The sequence below is a fragment of the Eucyclogobius newberryi genome, unplaced genomic scaffold, assembly GCF_026437365.1.
Source record: "Eucyclogobius newberryi isolate DKJ021-1_F unplaced genomic scaffold, fEucNew1.0.hap1 SCAF_16, whole genome shotgun sequence".
In the NCBI taxonomy this organism is placed as follows: domain Eukaryota; kingdom Metazoa; phylum Chordata; class Actinopteri; order Gobiiformes; family Gobiidae; genus Eucyclogobius; species Eucyclogobius newberryi.
In genome coordinates, this window is record NW_027315790.1 from 16732419 (window position 1) to 16751181 (window position 18763).

Consider the following 18763-nt stretch of genomic DNA (forward strand, 5'->3'; position numbering starts at 1 on the left):
CCTCAACTAGGATGTACATGCACTTTCCCATTCTTTCTCAGACAAAACAAGGTTCCATTCTCTTTCCCATTCATTTTTAATATATTTAGTAGAGTAGCTGTCCCGATTAGCAATGCAGCTGTACAATTTAGATAGTATTCCCCTTGAAGGTTCAGAGTTAAAAGCTTTAATACAAATTTCAGTCAGAGGCTTTTTTGTACTGTTTCAACACTAGGCCATACTTTTGTAAACACCATCTTTCCTAGTTCTTAGGTTGTTATTCGGTACTGTCCAGAGTGCTGAAGTGTGAATGATGTCAAGAGCTTCACCAGGGGATCCATCACTGGACCTTTCTGATGATGTCAGTACTTTGTATATGTTGGTGGGAAGAAATACACGTCTCCAACTTATTCTTGGGCTTTAGCTCTTTGCATATTATTTTGCTTATTTAATTTTGCTGTCTTGATTAGAAAGAATTGGCTTTAGTGTATTTCATGCCACAGCTATATTATCTGCATATATATTGTATACATATTGTAGAGCTGAATTTTGCTGACATTTTTGTCAAGAGTTTTGATTTGTTGTTACCTACATTTTTGTCATAACATTGCTCACTGTAAGCTTATTCTGAAAACCTGCATCTCTTCTTATTGTGCATGCTTATGGGAGGCAAGTCAGTAATTTGGAATATGATAATGTTCTTCTATAGATTGGAGTGAACTAAAAAGGATGATCACATGTCCTCTGTGTGGGTCCTGCCTCAAAGCTATACTCTGCGCTCTGAGACCCTCTGCTGCTCACAGATAACACAGCTCCTACTGTGTGGCCCGCACCACTTAACCGGCCATGACTGCCTCCACGCTGCGCTTTTGTACACCCCTCAACCCTTATCCTGTTACTTGGACCAACACTTGAATGAACACATTTAAAAACATGTAATCTACTGTATTGCAACACAAATTAATAGAGATTATTGGGATACAACAGTCTTAAAAAGCCTATATTATGCTCAACTAAAAACAAACTTTGCTTTTTGCTTTTTCCACATAAATATAAATGTCTGCCTTTCCCTGGTGTGTGACCACACATTGAAAATCTATTCCATGAAGTTTTAGTGTCTTTCTGGACTTCATACAAACAACTTCACTATTCAATGCAAGCACCAAGTTTTGTTAAGTGAAAATGACTACAGTTTTGAGGTACCGGTATTTCCATCTTGGATCTTAACATTAACAGGTTGTTTTTTTCCATCTAACAGTAAATTACTTTTCTTGTTTCTTAGTTTGTATAAAATTATATACCGGTATATAATATTAGCTTTTGTAAAATGTTGCTATTTCCCCAAATGCATGTTAATGATCATTAAAGTTCATGCATGTTGCAGGTTTTCTGTCAAATTACTTTGCAGATTATCTTAAAGGCGCAATGGACGATTTGTTGGCGATTTGAGAACTCAGGCGGAAGTGTGCATGCACACTCCCCTATGCGGACTGATACAACACACACGTGCGTTTGTTTATTAGCGCGACGGATCGCATCTCTCGTCTCCCGTAGATTTCCGTCTTTTATGAGACAGCTTGAACTGTCTTTCTCCGTCTTCATTTTGTCCGTACACTGAGGGAACTGTATTATGATAGATCCATGCGCTTAGACACGCGGAAACGTGGGGACGAACCGCACGCGGCTGCAGGTGAGCGGTAGGTGCGTTTTATGATTGATACGTGGGAGGACTAATCGGCAGTCCACGCCACGAGGAAATAAGACTCAGATTTGGGTCAAAAAAAACGTCCATTCAACCTTTAAACTTGTTAAAACCTAGGGCACATTTTGGACAAATTTGAACAAAATGTAAGGCTAAATAATGTCAATATACATAATTAAAAATGTGTAAATTAGTCAAACACAACCTTTTTAAATTCTGCTTGACAAAAAAATGCAAGTTATGCTTTTAAACTACATAGATTGTCATGAGACACCAAGGGATAGAAAAAAACAACTTAAGATTGTAATTCCTAGAAAGTTTGGTGCAAAAGAAACTGAAGTTCATAAAAAAGTCCAGGCATCTTGTTGCCTGACCAGACGTGACCACACGCTTTGAAAATACAATACAAAGATTTTGATTCTTTGATCTTTGATTGATCTGTGGTCATTTAATCTGACAATGGATTCTCTGGCTGCTTTGAGTTCCCTTTGATCACAGAGATATATGGCATGTTGGGGTTGATATTATTCCATCTTTTAGGAGTGCGGTGGGCGTGGCAATGGGCAGATGTGGGCTATTAAACACACACGCACACATTTTTTGTCATACTACACTTTAAATATTAAATGCACACAAATATTAGCAAATATTGACTCCAGCTAACCATTATTATTAATAATTCATCGTAATTTACAGACTTCCTCAGACAGCTCCTTTGATTTGCCCTCCACACTTGTTTTCAGTTATCAGCACTTTCTGCGACAAGCCTAGCAACAGATCCCCCAGAGATGTAAACATGCTTCCTGTCAAAGAGTACAAAGCAAGTGTAATGACCGGTGTAGGGGTGGAAGCCTGGGCAGAACGAGTTATGTAGCTTTAGTGATTTCTATATTTTCATGTACAAAATGTCTTCAGCAACAGCTACAAGTTCAAGAAGAATTATCTTTAGGATGAGCTTTAGACAAAGGTACACCAGATCATCTCCAATTAGTAAAACATGTTTTTACTTCTCTGTAATCCCTCTATTGTTCAGATCCATAATGAAAGGTTGAATTCTGCCAACTGGATAAAAGAGTGGATTTAAGCTTCTTGGATGAAAAGCACAACGTATTATTGACTCAAACAAAAAATATTTGACACATCTCACCCTTAATTTGCTATTAAAAAAGAAAAAAAAGAAAAGGTTTAGTAGTTGATTGTGAGAAGATTCTAAATCATATCTGAATAAAGACGGTAGCGACATGAAAGTACAAAGATCGAAAGTGCCAGGCCCAGTATGTAGTTATGAAGGACAAAGCCACTATAATCTTTGCCTATCAAATCAAATCAAATCAAATCATCAAATCAATTTATTTTTGTAAGGCCCAAAATCACAACAACAGTTGCCTCTGAGGGCCACAGGGAGAAATGAATCAACAATGTCTGTGGTGGCGATGGAGTCAGACAATGTCTGTGGTGGCGAGGGACGATGTCCCAGGGTCCTCTGTCCTTAGACTCTCCTTCTCGGCCAGGAAAAACTACAAAAAAAACCTCTTTGGGAAAAAAGCGTAGAAACCTGGAGGAGTTCCAGTGAAGGAGAGATCCGACTCTCACAGACGGACAGACGGACACGAGGAGACTGGAGCTGGACCCACTCTTCAGGCAGATGTTCCCTGTATTACTCAGTACACAGAATTACTCATACCTGCTTTTCATGTACTGTGAACTCATAAATGTGTAGTCCATATGGTAAAATATAAAAGAACCGCAAGAAAGGGCAATTGCTATCCAAGTGTAAAGCCTTAACGGCCAATCATGTTCCACTTTGCAATCTTACTATTGTTATAACCTATTCAGTGCATTTCAATGCTATTATTTGTAATTAACTACTTTATAAGAAATTCCATATCTTGGCAGGGAACGTTGAATAATTTAATGCTGTGTAATTGCCAAGAACTCAAGTTATATAAATGCAAAAGAAGCCGAAGCCATAGTAATTTGCTGTTATGTCCCCCTCTGATTCAACCTGTTGAGTATGGCTGGCTGTTGCTATGGTTACTTTTCTGCTGCATCAAACTCAAAGTTTTATTTGTGAGATGAAGATGATGTGTGTGTGACAGGGTTTAGCGAGATGCCACGCTGTTCTAGCGTAATTACTACTGTTGATGCAGGGTGATAGTTAAGATCAGTACAAGAGTGAGCCTGGTTGCTATGGTAAGGCCAATAATTGAATGAACATGTGCACATTCAGAAACCATTCATTTGCACAGACAACAACAGAAGTGGAGGCCAAAATGGTAGAGTAATAATGACAGGGGGGAAATGGATTCTTGTCTTCAGATAATTAACAGATGAAGTGTTAATTTTTAAAGCTGGGGACACACTAAAAACCTAAATATATATTTGTTTTCTACCTCATGATTTCATCGTAGCCTGAGGAGCAATTCTTGCAGAGAAATATTAGCGGTGTATTCCTCAATAGGACGACACAATCTCTCATTTTAGTGCGACGATTACTGTGAGAATAAACATCAAGATTTGCCCATTATTTGCATTGACACCATGACTAAGCAGTGAAATCCTTAAGATAAGATAAGCCTTTATTGTCCACACATGGGGAAATTTCATTGTTGCAACGCAGGTAGGTACAGAGGAAAAGGACAGATAATTTATAGGAAGTTTTAAAAAACACTCTTAATAGAAGAACTCTTATAAACAAAACTCCTATAGACAGAACCAAGGAATGGAGGGGGAAAATAAAGATAAAATAAAATAAAACAGCAAGCGTAAGACAAAATAATACTAATAATGATGGTAAAATAACCACTCTTATTTACATCAGTTATATGCACATCATACAAATCACTTTCAATTCAATTTATAAATCAATTCAACTTTATTCCAGACTCTTGGTCCATTTTAAGAAGACATTCCCAGTCTCCTTGTCTAATAAATCACAATTCCTCTAGTATGGGACCATTCTAATATGCTTGCGCCTATATTGTGACGTGAATAATCGTGATCACTTTGTTATGGCGTAACTGTGGCAACCCTCTAAAGTGTACCAGGCCCTGACATTCAGAAATCTTCTTCATCAGCATTGGTTAAACTACACACACGACCATCCTTCTGCACAGTTTTCCCCTTGCTGACTGCGCTAACATTTGGGCGTCGTGGCTACTTCGTATATATTCAGCAGAGCCTGTCGGAGCCTTCCCCAGTGTGCCATGAGAGGGGCATGAATCACTTGGCAAGTCAGCCAACCACGGCTTTCCATCGTACCTCCGGGGCCCACCCGTTTCTCCCACTAACTGGTCGGACATTACGAATGGGCACTCATATACTCCTTTAGTGACCCTTCTGGTGATCAAGCACAGGTTGGCATTAGCTTTGCAGAAGTAATTGGCCCCTGGAGATTTACATTAGTGCCACCTACATGTTAAAATTGCTTTTGTCAGACTATACTTCAATTAAAGACTTGCATATGGAGAGGCTTATGAAATGCCACTGAGAGGAAGAATATTTTGTTCGTTTTGCATCTAAAAGGTCCACTGCAAAGAAAATGAAAAGAATAAATCTAGTCAAACAAACCTATCCCTGAATGACACGCTTGAGGTAAGAACAGGGATTCCTATTGCCTGAAGTCCAAAATTCAGATCAATATCAGTCGGGTTCCGCAGTCATCTCCCCGGGTTTGGATGGGCGTGATTGACAGGTAAATTTGGCAATCAGGGTGCACATGGTCCATCTGTATCAGAACATAATATGGCTGCTTACGAGAAAAAAAGGAGGGGAAAAAATGATCACAGGGACTGATAAACATTGCATATTTCTACAGAATCAATGAGCAAAGCACAAAACGACACAAAAATGTTGTTCAAAATGATAGATGACCAATGAACTCCTGTTTCGCACGTGTCACGTAAATAATTAATCCGATTGCACTGTACTGTTTGAGTTTGGCTCGATTAGCATCGAAGGGCGTGGTGACCAGACTCACTCTTTGTAAAGAATTGGAGAAGTTTGTATTCTAGATCCCTGTGTTGATTTCCACTCCACACATAGTATAGTAAGAGTTCTGATGTAAACAATGAGTTCTATGTCTGTAGTCACACCAAACAGATGGGGAAACAGAAGGCCAGTTAGACTGCCCAATCTGAGAAATTCGATTCATATGCACTGTGAAAAGATAATATCCACTCCCACTGAAACTAGTCTGAAACTTGCTGTGCTCAATGTCAGAAAATTGTAACATCCTAATCCTTCTAATAGAATCTGCTCAACCCAGCTTTAAGTTTGAATCTGAAACAAGGGAAAACAAAAATGGAGGAGGTGTCTATGTAGTTGTTAGAGATGAAATAGTTACCCACAGGTTGTCTTTTGGGGTGTTTTCATCATTTGAGCATGTATCCTTTAAAATGGAGCTAAGACTGTCTCCACCCATACTCTTCATTGTATGTGTCCTATCACAATTATGCAGATGACGCTCAGATCTGACGGGAGGTGTGTGGAGGCGAAACAACTTTCTCCAGTCAAGACTGAAATCATCGCCTTTGGCCCACAGTGTTAGCGGTCACCTCGAGAGTCTCACTCTAAAAACTACAAATCAAGTTAGAAATCTGGGGGGAATAATGGACTCAAATCAAATCAAATCAATTTATTTTTGTAAGGCCCAAAATCACAACAACAGTTGCCTCTGAGGGCCACAGGGAGAAATGAATCAACAATGTCTGTGGTGGCGATGGAGTCAGACAATGTCTGTGGTGGCGAGGGACGATGTCCCAGGGTCCTCTGTCCTTAGACTCTCCTTCTCGGCCAGGAAAAACTACAAAAAAAACCTCTTTGGGAAAAAAGCGTAGAAACCTGGAGGAGTTCCAGTGAAGGAGAGATCCGACTCTCACAGACGGACAGACGGACACAAGGGAGACTGGAGCTGGACCCACTCTTCAGGCAGATGAGGGACCGACTGAGGCGAACTGGACCCACTCTTCAGGCAGATGAGGGACCGACTGAGGCGAACTGGACCCACTCTTCAGGCAGATGAGGGACCGACTGAGGCGAACTGGACCCACTCTTCAGGCAGATGAGGGACCGACTGAGGCGAACTGGACCCACTCTTCAGGCAGATGAGGGACCGTCTGAGTCGAGCTGGACCCACTCTTCAGGCAGATGAGGGACCGTCGGAGGCGAGCTGGACCCACTCTTCCGGCAGATGAGGGACCGTCTGAGGCGAACTGGGCCCACTCTTCAGGCAGATGAGGGACCGTCGGAGTCGAGCTGGACCCACTCTTCAGGCAGATGAGGGACCGTCCACACAGGGCAGGGACCACTTCACCAGGGGAGGGGCATCTGGGTCCACAGGTCCTCAGGAGTGAGAGAAAGAAAAGAAGGCGGTGAACAGTTTGCAAGTGGAATCAAAAAATAAATATTGTTTGATAGCATAAGTAGTCAAAAGAAGAGGATAGTGCTCAAGCTGTCATACTTCCCCCAGCATAGTTACTCCTAGGGCAGCATAGCTAAAGCTGTGGGTTTATGTTTCTGTTCCTAACTAGTCTGACCATAAGCGATTTCGAAGAGGAACGTTTTAAGCCTGGACTTAAATGAAGAGACTGTGTCAGCATATTTAACATGGGTCGGGAGCTGATTCCATAACACAGGAGCTTGGTAGCTAAACGCTCTACCTCCTACTGTACTTTTAGAGACTCTTGGGACCACCAGAAGGCCGGCATTCTGAGAGCGAAGAGCTCTGTTTGGATGATATGGTTCTATAGCATCTTTGAGGTAGGATGGGGCCATGTCATTTATGGCTTTGTAGGTCAAGAGTAGAATTTTGAATTTGATTCTAAACTCGACAGGAGCCAGTGAAGAGACTTCAGCACCGGCGTAATGTGCTCTCTTCTTTTTGTTCCTGTTAGTAATCTTGCTGCTGCATTTTGAACCAGTTGAAAGCTTTTTATGGAGCTTTTAGGACACGCTGCGAGCAGGGAGTTACAGTAGTCTAATCTAGTCGTTACAAATGCATGGATAAGTTTTTCGGCATCACTTTTAGGCAGAATTCTTCTGATTTTGGCTATGTTGCGCAAATGGAAATAGGCTGTTTTACAAGCTTGATTTATATGAGCTTTAAATGAGAGCTCCTGGTCAAATAAGACTCCAAGGTTTCTTACAGTAGAACTGGAGGCTACACTGACATTGTCCAGTGTGACTATCTGCTCAGATAGAGCATCTCGTAGATGCTTAGGGCCAAGCACAATGACCTCGGTTTTTTCAGGGTTAAGAAGCAGGTAGTTTAGTGTCATCCAGGTTTTTATCTCCTTCACACAAGTAGTAAGTCTGTCTACTTGATCGCTCTGATCAGGTTTCATTGATAAATACAGCTGAGTGTCGTCTGCATAGCAGTGGAAGTTAATGTCATGCTTTCTGATAATGTTGCCTAATGGCAGCATATAAAGAGTAAACAGAATTGGACCGAGTACCGAACCCTGTGGCACACCGTAAATTACTTTAGAGCTTGGTGAGGAGCTCTGGTTTACATTAACAAATTGGAACCTATCAGATAGATAGGATTTAAACCAGCTGAGGGCTGTTCCTCCAACACCTACATCACATTCTAACCTCTGCAGTAGAATGTTGTGGTCAATGGTGTCAAACGCTGCGCTCAGGTCCAACAGAACCAGGATTGAGACCAGTCCATCGTCAGCGGCTAATAACAAATCATTTGTGACTTTAACTAGTGCAGTTTCAGTGCTGTGGTGGGCTCTGAACCCTGACTGGAAAACTTCAAATAAGTTATTGTCCTGCAGGTGGCGACTAAGCTGTTTTACTACAACTTTTTCAAGGATTTTAGAGACGAAGGGAAGATTTGAAATAGGTCTGTAGTTTACCAATAGGTCGGGATCTAGATGAGGCTTTTTCAGAAGAGGTTTAATGACTGCATGTTTGAAGGACTGTGGAACATAGCCACTTTCGAGTGAAGTATTTATTATATTAAGAATAGGGTCTATAATTAGGGGGAGAATGTCTTTGAGGAGTCTGCTTGGAATGGGGTCTAGGACACAAGTTGAGCTTTTAGAGGACATAATGGCTGAAGTTATCTCTGCTTGATCAACAGCTGTGAACCTTTCTAAGTTTACAGGTGGATTTATATGAGACGTTAGATTTACAGCTTGGGCTAGTTCAGGGCTAATAGCGGGGGTAATTTCATCTAATTTATCTCTGATTATTTTTATTTTATTGTTAAAAAATAGGAGGAAATCATCAGAGCTGAGTGTAGCTTGGATTGAGGGCTCTACTGCACTGTGACAGTTTGTTAGCCTAGCTACAGTGCTGAAAAGGAATTTAGTGTTACTTTTGTTGACTTCTATTAGATTTGAATAATATCTGGTTTGGGCCTTACGCAGAGCCTGCTTATAGGACAGCAGGCAACTTTTCCATGCTTTTAGGGATTCTTCTGTGTGAGAACGACGAAATAATCCCTCTAGCTTTCTAACTCTTTGTTTATGTGAACGCAGTTCTTGGTTGTACCATGGGGAGGCGCGCTTTGGCCTAATGACCTTCTGTTTTAACGGCGCTACAACATCAAGAGCAGACTTCAGAGAATTCATGGTCAAGTCGACACATTGATCACTTAAACTGGGACTAAAGCTGTTCTCAGCAGGATCACATGACATGTCACTGAATATTGGCTCTATTATTTCTTTGAATTTTGAGATAGATTTTTCAGATAATGTCCTTTTCATTATAACTTTATTTTGTGGGACTGGATGATCTTTAAGAATAAACTGAAAGGTAATTAGGAAATGATCTGACAATATAGGGTTTTGAGGGAGGACAATGAGGTCACTAATCTCTGTTCCATACGTTAGGACAAGATCCAGAGTGTTCTTGTGAGTGTGAGTCGGTTTATTTACATTCTGAGTGAAACCAATGCTGTCTAACAAGGCGCTGAAGGCATTACTGAGAGAGTCATCACTCATGTTCACGTGGATATTAAAGTCTCCAACTATAACTGTTTTATCCCAGGCTAACACTAAGTTTGATATAAAGTCAGAAAACTCTAAAAACTCTGAGTAGGGACCAGGGGGTCGGTAGATAACTATGAACAAAACTCCTTTTTGGTTTTTCATATTTGGACATGTGATTGACAGCATAAGGCTTTCAAATGAGTGAAATGCATTGTTAGTTTTAGGGCTCATGAGTAGGCTTGAGTGTGAGATCACTGCCATACCACCACCTCGGCCTGTGCTCCTGGCAGTCTGAAAGTTAACATGGGTGGGTGGGGTGGACTCATTTAGTCTGACGTAGTCGTCTTGTTGAAGCCACGTTTCAGTTAGAGCTAGAAGATCTATGTTATAGTCACTAATTAATTCATTAACTAAGAGCGATTTGGAGGAAATTGCTCTAATGTTTAGCAGTCCACATTTTACGTGTTTATTCATTTGTGTATTTGTGTCATTTGTGATTGTTATTTTCCTTAAGTTATTTGGTCTGACGCCTGAAATATTTTTTCTGAGATGTGACTTTTTGGCATTATTTGTACGAGGAACACGAGGGACACACACAGTCTCTATCTGTCTTGAATCTGAACACTTCACATGTAACAGAACGGGCGAGAGTTCAGCGACAGAGGAGCGTCTTAAACTGCTGCTCTGCACCTGGGGCTCATCCCTAGACTCAGATTTGAACTTTAACAGCCACATCAAATCAATAACATCAGCAATTTTTACCAGCTATAAAACATTGCCAACTAAGTATAGTGTCTAAACCAGATTTGGAGAGACTTCTCCATGCGTTTTGTCTCCAGTAGATCAGACTACCTAGTACCAAAGTACATCTTGGATATGTTAGTGCCATATGAACCATCTCGGACTCTGAGGACCTCAGGGACCGGCCTCCTGCTGGTGCCAGAGTCAGGACTAAACATGGACCGGCCTCCTGCTGGTGCCAGAGTCAGAACTAAACATGGGGAATCAGCGTTTCAGTTTTATGCAGCTAAAATCTGGAACAGTCTTCCTGAAGATGTGAGACAGGCTTCTACTCTGACATGTTCAAATCGGGGTCAGCCCTATGTCCCCCGAGAGCTGGGTTAGGGTTAAGGTTTGGGTCAAATGCAATATTTTATGCTGTAAAACCATACATTTTTGCACAACTATTTGGGATGTGAAACCTGAACCAGTAGCCTATGCTAGTATATACATATTTACCCCATTCATAGAAAAGGGGGAACATAGGTACGCAACATAGGTACAACATACATCATGTATTTAAATCCGTTTAGGTCCGTGTTGGATGCATTACCTGTTAAGGGGAGTCAATTTGACATTCACTTCTTATGTTAGTTTTTGTATTTTCAATATTACAATACCATAACACTTACCACTTTCCTGACATATGTAAAATAACTTAGAAATGCATAACAATGTTGCTTGATAAAAACTTAAATCAAACTAATATGGTATCCCTCATATCACTTAATTTGTCTTTGTTTTGTTCATTTTGTAAATGTTTACCCCCTTAGTCTTTAGTGTATAATGTACTCCATACATACAGTATTCTATATTTAATGTGACAGAAGATTGAGTGCGAGGGGAGAATGCTCTGTTTATTTGTGAATACTTTTGGCCAGACTATTGTTAGCGTGATGCGAGCGAGGAGCACACTGATACTGTCCAGACTGCCCTAAGTACAGAAAACACCACAGGACTGAGAGACCGCCGCAGGGACGTGACGGGGCTGTCGCACTGCCAGGATCAGCCTTATAAGGTGCTGCTGTGGGACTGCCAGGCCTTATTTAGTCCAGAGTCTGCTGCCCCCACATCACAGATACTGATACTGGCCGGGGTGTGTGCTGGTGGAAGTGATGTCCCTCCGTCCTCACCAGTCGCTATACTGGAGGAACGCTAGAGTCTCCGAGATGTCTACGCTCTTCGGGCATCGATGTCTTCAGATTACGGATTCTTCTGTCTTTACTTTACTTTGAAATGACACAAAAACAAACCCTCATTCCATTGCACTTCTGTAATATGTTGGCTAATTACAAGATACCGTAATCAGGCTGAAGCAGTTTGATTTTGCAAAGGCGTTCAGTGATTAACCTGAAGGAGGCAGGGTGCAGGCACCCACCTCAGCTTGTCTGTGTGAAAATGTTTTTGTGTTGGGTTTAGAGAGAGTTACGGAAGCTATGGTTAAAATGTGTCTGAATGAAGTTTGCAGAGTTATGATTTATATTATCATCTGCTTAACAGAGATGTAGTATATAAGGGCTGTGGAAAATTTAAATACTTGATATGGCTTCTTTTTTTTTTCCTTGCTTCATCGATTATTGATAGGATTTAATTTTTTTCTTTTCTTCTTTCCTCCTCCAAAGTCAGAACTAGTCTCCAAACTACATACTTTTACTTGGCTGTAGACCTCTCGATTAAGCGACTCAGAATACTTCCACTTACCAACTTTTGTCCAGTTGACAGAATTCAATTTCCTTTTGCTTGAAGACTGAGGGGCTGCACAGATATCTCCCGATTAAAATTATGATTTGATGAAGAACTCTTTGGGGATTCTGCCTGGCACGCACGAACAAACAAAAGTAAAGAAATCATTGTTGATAGGAAGTAAAAAAGGCTTAGGTGATTGAAACATGTTTAATTCAGAAGGTTTGACTGGGATATTGTGCTGGTGCAATGTCTTAGACACCGATGAGACTTCATCCCTTCTTTACATGTGTTAAGAGGCTTACAGAGGCTGGGGCTCCTCCAAAACCCTGATCCTGCTCTTTCACTGGCAAACATGTTTCATATGGCACACATTTACTGCTCAATTTGTCCTGTTTAGCGCCTTTACTGTATAAATGTTTATACTACAAGTCCATGTTACAATAGGAAGAATTTTATACTTTTTCCATTTAAAAAACTCTGCCTCATTCATTATTTTGTCTTTCGTTTGTGTTTAATTTAGATTTTTTACTTTATATTTATAGTTAGTTTTATGTTTTTAGTATCAATCAGAACTCTTGTTTAAATGTAGGTAAACTACTCAATGTTAATGTTGGTGGAACTGGACATAAAGGACCATCATGGTGTCTATAGAGGGTGATGATGGGCTAAATGGAAACAATGCAGCGCTCTAGTTTGTGACAAGGGAATGTTTCTTCAGATCTCAGGATATCATCCTATTCAATCATGATCATTTTCTTCTATAATGATCTGAACACGATCATATAAATGAGTTCTACCTGCGCCAATCACGGCACACAAGCAACATAAATGATTCATCTTCTCAAAGTGACACAGCGAGAGACAAATCAAGCCTTTCAAGAGAACCCCCCGCCAAGCATTTTCAAATAGTGCTGACCGACTCGGCAGACACGCCTGAGTGAGAAGGTTTCAAACATCTCGGCAGGACTTCATATCGTAGCAGACAGAGGAGCTTCAGGAGGTACAACAGTCATAATTGTACTGGGAATAATACCATCAATGGAAATAACAAAGTAAACTGAAATATTTAAGCAAGAGATGAAAGCAGTATTGTGACTCAAAATACTATACTTTCTGCGAGTACAAGTGAACGTTACACTGGGATTTATGATTTTAGAGTGGCATAATATACACAAACTTGAAATTCCAAAGAATGAACTACAAATACTTTTAAAACAATATAACATGACGAAAGGTTGTACCAGACTCCTGCACCCATGTGACTACGCAATTACAACAGCGAAGATTTAGTGGTAATGAATGGCAAAGAGGCTCAAGTTTAGCCTTTGGACTTTATCTTTGTCATTAAATTAAACCCTAAATATTGATACATCTTAAAAACTTATCAGATTAAACATTAGCGATCCTCATCAGGCACGAGAGTTTGCATCACGTAGATTATATCCTTAATCTGCAAAAATCTGATTTACTTTCATACTTCTCATATCATATAAAATGTCCTGAAACGTTTTTGAGAAATACACTTTATATGTGCATATAACATTTACTGATATTGACAGTTAAAATGTACTAAATGTACACGTACTAATACAGTTACAGTAATACACACCTAAATCATTAGTTCAACTTTGTTTTTGTTTTTTATTTAGTGCTTTTGTAACTTCACTCTAAGCGCTTTACATCAAGAAACCGCTCACCCAGTCACCCACACATCCACACACCAGTCGTACGCAGACACTGGGGGCGAGGCAGGTTCAAAATGATGATGTTCGTACAATTCCTTCTAAAAGTTCCTCAAGTAAATGTAAACTCTCCCTTGTATTTTCGGCATCGCTGGTTCAGTCTTTTTCTTTGGTCTGCAGCACTGTCTACATGTTCTTTCACCTCCAGAAAACAGGAATAAGGTTTTTACACAAAGTACACACTGGCTCTCACTCAAGGGAGCAGTGAGAAGGCTATAGTGCGCAGTATCCTCCAGCTAAGACACTAATGAAAGAACAATCTTGTGCTGGAATTGTCACCCCTGCCGTGTATAGACTTGTATACCTCGCTGTCTATTCCCCACAGATGATACTGCCGTGTGCAGAGTGGAGTTCGGACTTGCGTTTTCAGTTCTCGTCAGGCTTTCTCTGTCTCATTAATTTTTCTGAGGAAAAAGGGGAGAAAACGCTAGCGTTCTACTGCCTCACAGCGAGAGGGTGTTCCAGGGTCTTCAGGTAGTGTCAGATATTTAACAAGCAGTGTCGGTTGTGCACACTGCTCAGGACCAAAGCGTTGGGGTGGCCACAGAACCCATAAATTGCCAATAGAACGGAGCAATGAAATAACAGGTTGTTTTTCTAAGGTTTTGGATGGGTACTACTCATGAATCAATTTTCTACTTTGTCTTTATTGAAATAAGAGTACAATCACAAACAAAAACATTTACTATTGCCAATTATATAAAAAGAGCCAGGGTTTCTCAGGAGAGTTCGTCAGGTTGATGTCGGCAAATGCTGCACGGCTGGTTTCCCGCCCAGAGACGGCAGGGGGCGAGGACAGACACTTCAAACGCCCTGAAAATACATATTTAACCAGCACAGGGACTTATAAAACGTGCAATATGGTAAACATTTTACTTGGTTCTGCTCCAGCAAGAAGTATTTATCCAATTTTCCATGGTTAGTGTGGTAAATGTTCCTACTTGGCCGAACCACAATTGCATTTCCTGGACTTCTTTCTCCTTTTCCTCTTCTTTTTTTCCCTTAAGCAGCACTGTTGGTGACCTAATTGCATGAACACAATTGAAAAGAATAAATCACTCTATGGAGAGAACTGGACAAAAGCCACATGTATTAAGCATGTGATGTATTGTATAACCTGCGCCGTTTACGAGAGTGTTATGATGTTAAATCTGCTTTCTGCTATTTTATGCGAACATGGCACATTAGCACTTTGTTGATCATAGAGGTAGGTGTTCTTATGAGATGCTAATGTGGCCTGTCACTCAAAATAACACAATGAAATCTGGTTATCCATTTTCAAGACTTATAGGTCCATGTGACTTACCGCATGCATATATGTATTTTAATAAAGCTGCAAACGTGTTCTATAAATATTTCAACAAGGAGGGACTTAAAGGGGCATCTTTTGATTTTCATTGACTTTTTAAACAACACAACAATTTACTTAAATGTGTTAGAAAAAATATGACCAAATTTAGGGGGCTACTTGTTTGGGTAGTGCTTCCTGGAGTAGGAGGGACTAGGAACATTAGGCGGAGTCAAGTCATATGAATTGAGAGAGTTGTGCAGAATTGTACTTCCTTAGACTTGACCAGCAGATGTGGCAGACATGTAGGTAATTTCATAACTGTTACCTAGCAACCATACTGTAAAAAGGGCCAAAGCTCATGTCGATGACACAGTAGCAGTAGACAATAGAGTATTTAAAATTGTCCCGGCATAACCATTGAGACTGTTGCCTTTTTTGATGATTAATCGGTCAACTGTGTTTTTAGTCTACCAAAATTTGTTTTTGTCAACTGATTATTTTATTTAGATTATAGGGCTAAGATTTGTACGCACAACAGCAGAAAGTATATGGAGTAAGCTGAAGATTTGGGAATGAATCATATGCAGTTGTTGTCATGCGAGTGCAGTTTGGGTCGGATAAATCACGCCACTGTCATCTTCAGTTGATTAATTGATAGTTTTTAGTCTACCTAGAATTGATTTAGTCGACTACAGCCCTAATATCCATGGGTTTCAAAATGTGCTAAATGTTAAAATATAGCACAGTTGCCATAGCAATGAACAGATCATAAAAGAATAATGTATCATTCCAACATATACAGTCGGCATCTGAATGAACACCCACTAACGGACATCTGTGGGAGAATCTATTCATTTCAAAGTAGAAGAGCTGCCCACGGTTCAAAACTACAAGAGCAAAGGCCGACTTTACGAGTTATAATGTGCAAAATACAGGCACAACAACGTGGAGAAGAATAAACGGGTCCAACGGCTCAAATTTGTCTCAATATCTAAGGATGCTAACGGTAGCTGGGGGCTAAATGCTAACCCGATGCTAGCGCGGCCTGCTGTATTTTAAAAGCTACAGAGCAATCCCTTTACTTTTCAGAGCTAATGCTATGTCAAAAACCTCCATTAAGACTTGATTGTGACTCGACTTGACATATTAGTTCTAATGCTGCATTCCAGTTGTCCTCGGAAGACGGACTTACCCAATTCCAACTTGGAAATTCGAGCAACATTTCAGAACCCTGAATTTATCCGAGTTAAACTATCCAACATGGCTGCGCCCTGCGTCTGGATAAAGTTTTACATCCAACAGTTAAAATATAGATGATACCCGTGTTATTTCCCCTTCAGTTGCTCTCTACTGCCCCCTGTGAACCTGCTCTCGTGCTGCTGTTGAGCCTCTGCAGTTAAAAATGCACTATTATGTTAATATTGCTAACGTCTGCACTGAGCTAATGAACACAAAAGCAGAAATTCACACTCAAATGTTAATTATAACTTACAGATATAATAACACTGTACTGGTTTGATAAATTCACTTAACTTAATCCATATTTGGTTGATTTGGGCACCCTCTTGGGTTTTATTGTTCGATTTGAGTCATAATGCATCAGTTTTTTCACCTTGACCACTGGAATGCATAAACTCTGAGAAAAAACATCTCACAATGCATTAAAATACATGAATCATCCCCTCTTCTAAGATGTTTACTGGTGAATTATATATGTTTCTCTCAGTGAATCAACATGAGATTTCACCCACGCCAGACCACGCCTCTCACAACTTTATCTATGGACTAAAGTCAGCATATCACCTCTAAACAGGAAGCTGAATGTGGATGGTGGTGGATTTTGTGTGTTTTGATGACATAGATGGTGTTATTTTTTATTTAACGTACAAAACTGAGTATTAATTTCAACCTGTCTCATACACTTTAATTATATATCAGTGAAACAAATCACAATAAGCAAAAAAATTAAGAAAAAATAGGATCAGAATAATTTTTTCCTGCAAACTCACTCTCTGTATTTCTTTTGTAATTTTCAGCATCAAGATGGTGCTGATGTGGACGAGCGGAGACACTTTCAAGACCGGCTACTTCCTCCTGACCCAGGCTCCGGTTCAGTTCTGGATTTGCGGTCTCCTCCAAGTGTTTGTGGACATCACCATTTTATTACAAGTTTATTACTACAGCCGTTACCCCCAGAAGCCTGTATCCCACACGGTCTCCCACACCACCAGTGCCAAAGCTCTGTGAAGGGGCTTCTCTGTGGACGTCCAAGCACACCGGAGCCGTGGATATGCAGAGGTATCCACCAAAACCAAAGCACCGAGATGCTGCCTTCACTAGCCTATGTGAAGACAGACACCAAACAGCCATAAATAAGACTCGAACAAAGACTCAAGCATTTTAAGGACAATACTTGTTACAGAAAAGTACTTTTGTGTATATTCCACTTGAGTGACTGCCTGCTAGTGATTAGGAATGCACACACTTGACCCGTGATCCACCCGTGCATGTGTTCAGTGTTACGCACATACATGAATATATAGTGTACTTAATGTCCACTCCCAAGGGAACTCGGGAAGCCTTTTGTTGTCCAAATATGCTGATGATTGTTGCATGGACCTTCTGCCTTAAATCACCTTCACTCACACGCTGCATTACCGCAGACGTCAGTGTGTTTTTGATACTCTCTGAAGGGTTGTTTATGAAGTAGAACCTCCTTCATAACTAGGTATAGCATCAATCGAATCAATGAATCAACAATCAAATAACTTGAATTGCGTCCTAAGTTTGTTTTGTACAGAAGAGATTAAAAGCCCTATTGGAACCTCTCAAACCACAGAATTATATAAGTTTAACATTTGCCATCTTCAAACTCATTCTCACAAATCTATCACCAATAACATTTTATAGTTGGTAAATCTTAAAAAGATCAAAAATAACACCTTTAATGGGAGTTTTACAATTCAAATGCAGTTCTAGGCTCACAAGTTTTTTTTTAATTATACAAATGAGTCTCTTACACGTTTATTACATGTAACACTTGTAATACACCAGTCTTATGTCTTATTTCCTATGAATTAACTCACAAACTTGCCCACTAGTTTGTTCATTCCTGGATATCACGATGACATGATTCTACTACATAGAGTAGTATTTTTGCTTTCTTTTTACATGTTTTATGAGACAAGCCTTTATTTGTCCCACAATGGGAAATTATGTTTTGTTCACAAATGTAACACCCGTGTAAATCCTGCTGTCGCGTTCTGAAAGTACAAGAGGCATTCATTGAAGGCTGTTCCATCTCAGTGAGGCTGGTCAGTCTTTCACTGGTTGGTCACTGGCCTGTGCAGAGACGCAGAAGTCTCAGGAATGCTGAGACTTTGGACTAAAATAAAGGCTTTTAGAGTTTAGATGAAGGAATGCTCCAGAAGGCTTGGAGTCTGGTGAACTGGAAACTGCACATGTGGAGGAGAGCCAGACTTGCAAAGTTTGGAGCCTGGAGACCAAAAGACTTTCTCTGGGCTTCGACGAGACTTAGTCATTTTCAGCCAAAATTTGAAATCACAAATGCCAACTCTAAACTGCAGGATTTATGCCAAAAAACACATTTTAGTTTTCTCAAATGGCTTTCTGGTGTTAT

The 18763-nt window shown here is 40.3% G+C and overlaps 1 protein-coding gene across 3 annotated transcripts in view; it reads left to right on the forward strand.

Annotated features, from left to right (window-relative positions):
- Positions 1 to 17810, forward strand: part of slc66a2 (solute carrier family 66 member 2) — a 39295-nt gene extending 21485 nt beyond the window's left edge. For all 3 annotated transcript variants that reach the window (XM_072447742.1, XM_072447740.1, XM_072447741.1), the window contains one exon: positions 17160 to 17810. In XM_072447742.1, coding sequence (XP_072303843.1) covers positions 17160 to 17370 — 211 coding nt within the window. In that variant the 3' untranslated portion in view covers positions 17371 to 17810. The remainder of the gene's footprint in view (positions 1 to 17159) is intronic.
- Positions 17811 to 18763: the final 953 nt, after the last annotated feature.